A 9,600-nucleotide genomic window follows, 5' to 3' on the forward strand; every position below is an offset into this window, starting at 1 on the left:
GAGTTGTGTTTGAAGCATTATGAATGGCTATAGCATGGTTATGTTTTCCCCCTGGAGATCTGAGGGTTAATTTCTGTAAGAGAGCAGCGTTGTGTCCCTCTGCCAAATCAGAGGAATGTAGCAGTTAGAGGAAGGAGAGTGAGGTTAGCCAAAATCAGCATGATGAGATATTGACTCTTGGCTTGTAATTTCATTTTATGCACCACGTGGCAGACAAGATATCACACTGTTCATAATCCCCAGCACCACTGAACACACACACACGCATACACACACACCTCCCACAGACTTGCTCCTTCTCGTTACCGACGGGGAATGTGAAGCGGTTTGTGTGTCTGTGTGTGGGAGGAGAGCATCCAGTCTGGGGTCTTCACACCAGGACTCACACCTGAAGGGGGAAAATGTGAAGGGGGAGAGTCAACACACACACTCACACACACACATGCTGGAGGACACATACTTGGTTGCCCCGCTAAGTCCCCCCACGTCTGACATATGTCACTCCCAATCTGTTCAGCGGGCCACGCATCTCTCCAGTGTCACACTGCCACTGTGGCATAGAGGGCTGCAGAGGGGAGAGAGAGAGAGAGAGAGAGAGAGAGAGAGAGAGAGAGTCAGGGGAAGTCAGACAGAGAGTGAGAGCGGCATGGAGGGAGAGAGACAGAGAGAGAGAGAGAGAGAGAAGAGTCAGAGAGCGTGAGAGAGAGAGAGAGATCTGCCGCTAGTGGTTGCTACCCTCTTCTTGCTAATTGGTAGTTTTGAAACAACACCATCTGTTCTTTAAGAAAGTCAGATGCACAGTCTCTAGAAAGATGCCACAGCTCCTGAATACATTTGCTACCAGCCAAGGCAAATAACTCAACAGCCCGGGGCTTCTTTCAACACAAAGATCCTATAGGAGATGGGTTAGAGAGGCTTCTGTTATATTTGTTAGAACGTTTAGGGATTTTGAAGCCAGACCTGGGTTACTGCCAGGAAGTCTTGAACAGTGTAAACACATGCATTATTTCACACTCATCACTTTTGCCTGCTTTCTGTAAATAGCCAATGAGCAATACAATTCTGATGAGACATGTGAGCTTGTGGAGTCTTTTTTGTGGGTAAAACAGCTACATGGCAACAGTCCAATGTCCATGTACCTGTAGCCATGCAGTTTTTGAAGACAGTCCTATTTACATCCTGGGCAATCTGATAAATATAGGATAGAAGTTGATCGCCATCATGTGGCTGAACAATGCAATCACAGTGAGGAAACTCAGGGGCTTGGCTCTGTGATGAGGCTCTAATTGAGGTTGAGAGTCTTACATGTCTTGAAATTTGCAGAATTTCACTAAAATTGCGAGAGGAGAATTTGTCCTGGGAGAATTGATGTGACCCTTTTTAAAAACATAAATGATAAACATCTACAACTAATCTGTTTCAAATGCAAGCTTAATGCAAGTTCATATAGGCCTTTATATATTTTTTCCAGAGAAAGCATAACAGTAGGTCTACTCTATCAGCATAATATTGAAAGTGGTTAGGCTACTTGAATGTAGGATACACTAATGCCATTACATTTCCTAATTTAAAATAGCCTAAGTCTGTAGTTTCATTAAATTATCAACAAAACACACAGGTGTAATGACCCATCAATCCATGCAACAGAGCAAGGTTATATCAGAAGCATTTAACACAATGAATCTATACTTGCATCAGCTGTGGCAGACAATATAAACTAGATCCTCTTGGGATTCCAGGCACACAGCTCAATGCAATGACCGTGTTTTACATCGCCAATCTGTTACAGTGGGATCTCCCCTGCTTCAATCCCATGGATGATTAAGCGTGATAATTAAGGTTTTTGGACATTTTCCACAGAGGAGCAGACGTGGCAGCTGGTGACATTCATGCATTCCCAAACACAGAGGAGGGAATTACAATGAGGCCCCCATTCATTTCAGTGATCGCAAAATCTGCTCTTGGCAACAGTTCAAAAACAGTCAAGCTGTTGTTGTAAAAACTGTGTTTGTGGCCCTCTTTGTTGCAATGTAGGCAATGTACCTTGATCTATTTCAGGAATTATAGAAACCATAGAAAGCAGCCAAATGTTTGGATTTTCCAGCAGGGACATTCCTCAGCTACTGCCCAGCAGCCTCATGGGGAGAAACCATAGGGAGAACCCCTGGAGATGATGTATCAAAATGTTGTTTTGATATTTAGGCTAACATCCCGTTATTGGCCTGACATAGTAGTGATTAAGACTTTACATCGTAGCTATATTCTGTTGTTAGCTCGACTGGAGTTGATATAGTTGCTACATAAGTTTGTTTACTTATATGACCCTCTGTCGATGCATCCAATATTAAACCGGGCTCAGTAGCCAACAATATGATTAATCAAATAATTTATACAAGAGTGGTGCAAAAGAACCAGAGCGTGTGGAGTACAGAAGACAGAGGCAGTCGGGGGCACAGAGATAAAACTGTTTTATTTCTATGGTTGGGGGACCAAATGCCTCAATTTCCCAGCATGCATTCTTAGAGCGGATATGCTGGAAAACTCCATGGAAACGGCAGACTGGCGTGCTAGCCTAGCAGGAAAAAAAGCATAGCGAACGCAACGAGCTGTTGTACTTGACCACAGACCAACTTTCAGTAACTGCCTTGTGGAATACATTGTTTTTAGCAGACTGTCTTTCTCTGTGCCATGATGAGTCGTACTCCGGATGCAAGAGCTAGGTAAGAGATACTCACTGTTGCAAATCAAAGCGTTAGCTAACTACCTAGCTAATGTTAGCTAACGCCAAGGTTAGCTCGCTAACGTTAACTAAAATAACCTGGCAAAAGCAGGGAGGAAACATAAATGATAGCCAAGCTTGCCATATAAAATCAGTTATTCGTCGTGCCATCTATTAGTTAAATGTATCTGGCTACCTTTGGTGTAGCTAGCTACTAACGTATGGGAAAGACACCTTTAGTGGAACATTATAGCCACATTTATCCGCACACTGACAAGTCTACGGTGACAGTCCAGCTAGAATGAAAATCAGGACTTCGGATCATAACCCTGTAAATCAAACCTTTATGTGCAAGTAGTTTACAGATATAAAAGTGAAAATAAAGAATGCTTTCAAGGATTAATCTGGCGTAAATGAAAGGCAATTGGCATTTGTTTTTTTGTTTTGTTTTGTTTTTTTCAAAATAAAATGTCCTTTTCACAGCATATATTAATAGACTTATAGGTCTATGCAAGATGCTATATACCCAGGGCTGCCATAAATATACAAAGAAATTCTCAATTACCAGACAAGATCTCAATCTCGAGCCGCCAGACAGTGGACGGGTGTCTATGATATTATAAAACTCTACTTTAAACCCATTCCAGTGGCACTATTTTTCCTAAAGGCTATAGAATGGGAGCCCAATTCTGGGGTCCTAGGCCTATAATGCAAGATTAACATAAATTAGCCTACATACATACAGGACTGCAAAAAGCCTCACGTAAATTATATGACAAGCACAAGGCATATCAGTGGCAGCTTGTTCTGACTGACTGTTTTGCTATGTATACCCTAATACTTGATTATTCTTATTATTACACAGTTATTTTGAAGGACAAATCACTTTTCCTCTGGTCTTATTCTCAGCAAAGGCCTAGATCTGGCTTGACACAGCTCTGTTATCTTTTAACTTATGGTAGCTAACAGTAGCCTAATAGTTACTAATTGAAGAAATTTCTGCAGAGTTAGTGTCTGTCATCCAAACAATCCACTGTACATGTTTTGGTTACTTTCAAATCATTGCCTAGCTACACAAAGATGTGGCTATAAAAATGATTTCCACGAGAGCATTTCTTGTATTATATAATATTATACAATATATTATTATTGATAATTCCCTCTGAGATCCATTGTTTTCCGTCAAATTTTCCGAAAATGCAGAAAGTGTTCCTCTACCTTCAGTTAAACTAGAACTTGATTATTGCTCTTTAATGTTGCCCTCTACCTCCACCAGGGACAACCAAACAAGACAGATCCAGGAAAACATCACCAACGTGGAGAAACACTTTGGAAAGATGTGCCAACTGTTTGCCGGCTACGTCCGTAAAACAGCCAGGCTGCGGGACAAGGCTGACCTGCTGGTTAGGGAAATCAGCCTGTACGCAGACACTGAAACGCCAAACCTGAAGAGGGGCATGAAACAGTTTGCTGACCAGGTGGCTAAGATTCAAGACTACCGTCAAGCTGAGGTAGTACTATCGTTACTGCTGGTTTCATTTGGATCATAACTTTATTTCCTTGGTAACAATCTACATCCATTGGTGATTGTAACAGAATTGCCAAGCCAAGAAACCCAATTAAGTGAAAGTGTCATCATTTTACCATAAACTTGTCCACTGGGATTTTTTTTGTCAAATTTTAGATATTATTTCCACAGACAGTAGTGTTTCTACTAGAATTGAATGTGTAGCATTAGAGAAAAGGTTTTGGAGTTCAGTTCTGAACTGGGCCTCTGTCCTGTTTCCAGTTCCAGGGGGAAGTTGCAGTTCCACAACAGTCCCTGTCAATAGGCTTCTATAAGGACACATTTTTGGCCTTACATTTTCCTCTCTGGTGACCGATAATTATTCAAGATGATTATTTATAATGATCACATTTTTCCTAGGATTTACAGTAACTGCTGAATGAATGCAGGGAAACACTGGGCAGTCATAGACACAACCTAACCTGAATTGATCTATTTTACAGGTGGAGAGACTTGAAGCCAAAGTCATAGAGCCTTTAAAGAGCTACGGGGCTGTAGTGAAACGCAAAAGGGTAAGTTGACTACAACACGAAGAGTGTCAGAGTAGAAGCCTGTGGAATGTAATTACACTGACTGTCAGTACCACTGACTGTCCGCTTGAGGGCAGCATTGATTTATTGATAATATCCCACTGCCCCATTAACCATTCTTTGTGTCATCGTCTTGTCCACATCTATCTACCCTCCCCAGCATTGTGCTTAGACCTGTGTAAAAAGATATTGTTAAAGGTTTTATATATTTGAACTAGTTGAGGAATGCTTGATTTAATATACGAGCAGCCCTGAAAGTGTAAACTTTGTTAGCAAAGTAAGCTCTCTAGATTTATTTCCCTAGTATTTGAAAGAATTAACACAAGTTATAAATCATTGATCATTATTATTAGGCTAATTGTTGTTATAACTATTGTGTCCTTGTCTGCTTGTGCATCCATGCAGGACGATCTGAAAACCACTCAGAGTGCCAGAGACAGAGAGGCCAAACAGATGGCTCAGCTTGAGAGGACCAGACAGAGAAACCCCTCAGATAGGCAAATCATTGTATCCTTACCTGACTTCTCTTCTATCCTCATATGTCCCAACATCAAATAGACTTTTTTCTATATAGCAAACCTTTTAATGTTAGAAATCCCCCCTATATTGCCATGCACTGGTCAAGTGATTAGCATAACATAGTCGCTTTTGTAGTGCTGTAAATTAGAAAGGACCATCTCAAATGCTGTAAGTTTGTACGCCATTGCAGTGTGTAGTTCAGGTTCCCCTTGCAGAACCAGAATGAACATGGGCAGCAGGCTAAGATTTTTATGGTGCTTCCTTGACCGAGCCTTCAGTCCCAGGTGGGTCTCTCAGACAATCTGTAAGGGCATCTCATTACTGGTGATGTATGGCCACAGCGCAGCAATCATTTCTCCCACATTACAAATATTTCACAATTACCCTGAAATGGGGTTCTAACAATTCCAAAAGCAACAGCAATTAAATTCTATTCCAGTTCTGTTGAGAAAGATTCAATGCATTATAAGGACTTATATTTTGACCATGGTCTGATTTGATTATTTTCTGTTTTTGTGTGCTTGGTTGTCAAATTCAGGCGAGTCATTTTGTTCCATTCCTTATTTTCATTTTTGGTCTGTTTCTAATTTATTAAATGAACGATCACAAATGGATGCTTTTCTATATTCATAGTGGTGCGTTGTGACGCATTGATGCTTTTTTCGAAAAGTTTAGCCATAACTTGTAGTGTGTTTTAGTCTAGTATGTTTTGTAGTATGTTGTATATTCTTATGTTTCCCACAGGCTGAAAGTGAGCTGCAGAGAGCCACCATGGATGCCACGCGCACCACCAGGCAGCTGGAGGAGACCATAGACGAGTTTGAGAAGCAGAAGATCCGGGACATCAAGGTCTGCTGCTCTTAGCCAGGAGTTTTGTTGAGTGAAAAATATGACTTTGTTGAAGCAGTGGGTGACAGTGAAGCTTTTGAGGGTGTTTGTTTTTGACTCCTGCCTGCTACTTCTCATCCTCTCTCTACTACTATTGAACAATGCAACTATTTTTGTGACATCAACACACTGAAAGGAACTGAAAGGAAAAAGACGTGGCCACAGCGCAATTGCTACATACAGCGTTTAAACATTGCGAAAACCTTTTGAATTAATAGAGAACTGAAATATTGCCCTTGCCCTCCCCCCTACAGAAGATCTTTGGTGAATTTGTGACGGTGGAGATGTCGTTCCACGCCAAGGCTTTAGAGGTGTACACCGCAGCCTACCAGAGCATTCAAAGTGTGGACGAGGAGGAAGACCTGGAGGTAGGCTGCAGCTGACTTGGTTCAGGCTAGCTATGGTCCAGGAGGTGTAATGGCATGCTAGCATTAGTGTGTTTGTGCATAGTAGTCTCAAAATCTTGAATGAGGCCTAATTAAGGACCAAGTGTCAATCCCTTCCAACTACATTTTCATCAGGCTGTACTGACAAAGCCTCTGAGATAAGCTGAGAGTTTTTTTCCACTCTAATTCTGTATATTTATATATATATATATATATATATATTTATATGTGTATATATAGCTGGGGCTAAAAACTGATCAGAATCTTAACTGTGTGTCGACCTTTGGCTGAGTGCAAAAGGTTGTAGTTAACCCAGCCCAAGGTATCATGGTCTTGTGCACCCATTACTCATCGAATCATTGCTCACACATAGTGTGTAGCCCACGCCCTTCAATTGATGTGGTAACTTTGAAGCAAGTTGCGGTGAATACTGCAGACTCACGCTGCCTCTTTGGCCATCTGCAGTAGCCAGTTTCTTCTGCTTATAGTGGGGTGAGAGATGTGCCTTATCTATTTTAAGAGACACTGACTGTAGTGACAGCACAAAGGATCAATGATATTCAGTGAATGAGGTTCCTCCTGCAGATGGCCTTGTGCTATTTTTCTCCTCCCCTTGCCATCTCATCTGTGTGTTTTTGCACTGAATCATCTCCCTTCCATTCATATTGAAGTGAAACTCCTCACCCGGACATGGCTGTTTTTCAATGACTCATAACACAAAGCACGGGAGATTGAATCATCTGAAAAAGGCACAAATGACAGGCATGAAGATAATCCTGATCAAGAGCCCTGCGGAATGCATTTTCTACGCTACAGAACCTGCGACGCAGCCTAAATGGCAGTTTGCAGTGGTTTCAGAGGCATACTTTCAGACTTGTTTTGTTTTTGTGTGATCAAATTACATTGGCAGAGCAGTCATTGTTTCTGCTTGCAGATTATATCCTGGTTGCGTGCTCCTTAGAGTCCAGCTTTTATATTGTTGTATGGATGTGATATACTGTAAATATCTATCTATATATGTTGAGTAAGATGTGCACTCTTAATCTCTGTCCAAATAGGAAATTTTATGTGTACACTTTATAGTCTGTCAGTTTGATTCAGAGTCATTTTTGCTGTATCTGTGTCTTAAGTGTATTAAGTGAAAGTAGCAAGATTTCAGGTTCCCACACACTCCATACTCATTCAACACTGACAACTAAACAAAAAAAACCCACAACCCATGAGTTTATGTGGACCTTGCTCCCATTCTCCCGTAGCTCTGGGGTTATAGGCTTTTCTGTATGGAAGAGTATAGCGCCTCCTACTGTCTTTGGCAGGTGTTCAGGAGCCTGCTGCACCCCCCTGACTACCAGTCACGCTTAGACATAGTACGAGCTAATTCCAAAACCTCCCTTGATCGGACCGGCTCCTCCCTGAGTACATCAGGGACCTTCCAGGTAAGATACAGTGTGCTGATGCTTAACACCGACTTTTGTTTTCTGATAAAAAAAAAAAACAAGAATTCTTCCCTGGGGCTTCTTCTTTGGCCAAGTTTCTGTTATGTCTTGCCTTTGTATCTTCCACTTTGATAATTGGTTCTTCATGGATAAGTTCCAGTATACTGCTGATGGATAAAAATTCCCTACTTCCTTTTTGGTAGTCTTCCTCATACCAGTGGAAGCAGGTCCTCAATAATATTTACTTGTCAGTTGTGCCAATGCATGTGCGCGGCATCACCCCGATCATCTTTCAGCCTGATTTTCCAGACATAATGTCATCGCATGCCAGTAACCTCATGCATTTCCCCCCACATGCACAATTATACTCAAACATTTTGACACTGACGCTGCACTAACTTGTGAATTGATAACATCACCTTCTAAAATGAACAGCTAATCATCATTTTTTTCAGTAAAAGAGGAGTAGCATTTGATATCTGTGATAAACTGCGTGCCAGCAACAGAGAGAGAGAAGCTTTTGAATTCCTTTCTTCATTCTTACTGTGTGTTCCTGTCTTCTGTGGGTCTGATAGGGTAATTGAGGGGGATTTCAATGGTTTCCTCCTTGATTTGTCTCATCTACGCTCCTTGTCTTTTTTTAAACTAGTTTGTGTAGAGGGTTAAAAGGGAGCGACCTCGTCCCTGTCCCCCACTGCAAACTGACAAGGAGAGGAGGGAGAGATTCTGAGGAAGCAGGGATTGCGCTTGCATGACTTTATACCTGACAAGTGTTTCTAGTTGCATAGTGATTGTTTATTTGTTGTCATAGCAACAACGGACTAGCAGTCAACAGAGAAGAAGAGAGGAGGAGGAGGATGAAGAGGACGAAGATGATTCGGAGGAGGAGGAAGATGAGGAGGACGAGGAGGAAGTCACAGACGATGAAAATTAAACTTTCTTGTCTTACTGTTTTTGTCTGTGTGGAACAGAAACAACATGTACATGATGTAATCTTTGAGAACATGAAATGGTGTAATGGTCGTTTTATACTCTTGTCAAAAAGTGTCAGTGTCAAAGTCACCTCGTAGGTGGTCTGAGCAGTATTGTAGCGGAAATTTACTCTAGAAGATGTGTGATGCTTTGTGAGGGATCGTGTTGTCTTTCACTATTTGCCTCTGAAATGCCAGCAAATTGTTGTCTTAGCTATATTTTTATATTACACACAATGCCAAAAGTGCATTATCTTTAGCAGTGTTGGAATTACCAGTGCAATTTATTGCGCTACGGCCAGCTGTATTCATGAATAAAGGCATTCCATTTAATTTGAAAAATATGTCTGACATGATTATTATGTTTTCCAATGTTCCAGTCCCATGCTATGCTATTCCATAATAAAATGCACACACTGTACCCTCAGTCACTTTGCATAAAACCGTCAGCCAAGAGGTTGATTATTATTTTAGAAATTGTTCCCTGTGTGAATCAGTCTAAGTGACAGTAGTTACGTGACGATTGCAGTTGGAAGTGACTCATCTCTTCCACAGTCATGCAACAGTGGTACAAATGAAACTGG

General features: G+C 41.4%; 1 protein-coding gene across 1 annotated transcript; it reads left to right on the forward strand.

The window, feature by feature from the left end:
* The first annotated feature begins 2,558 nt into the window (after window positions 1–2,558).
* On the forward strand, window positions 2,559–9,362 carry cibar1 (CBY1 interacting BAR domain containing 1). The gene is made up of 9 exons (XM_078290596.1): window positions 2,559–2,720; window positions 3,996–4,230; window positions 4,730–4,798; window positions 5,222–5,323; window positions 5,614–5,619; window positions 6,080–6,184; window positions 6,478–6,591; window positions 7,926–8,045; window positions 8,857–9,362. The coding sequence occupies exons 1-9, from the start codon at window positions 2,689–2,691 to the stop codon at window positions 8,977–8,979; spliced, it is 906 nt and encodes a 301-aa protein (XP_078146722.1). The 5' UTR covers window positions 2,559–2,688; the 3' UTR covers window positions 8,980–9,362.
* The last annotated feature ends 238 nt before the right edge of the window (window positions 9,363–9,600 follow it).

The sequence above is a fragment of the Centroberyx gerrardi genome, chromosome 19 (assembly GCF_048128805.1).
Source record: "Centroberyx gerrardi isolate f3 chromosome 19, fCenGer3.hap1.cur.20231027, whole genome shotgun sequence".
In the NCBI taxonomy this organism is placed as follows: Eukaryota; Metazoa; Chordata; class Actinopteri; order Beryciformes; family Berycidae; genus Centroberyx; species Centroberyx gerrardi.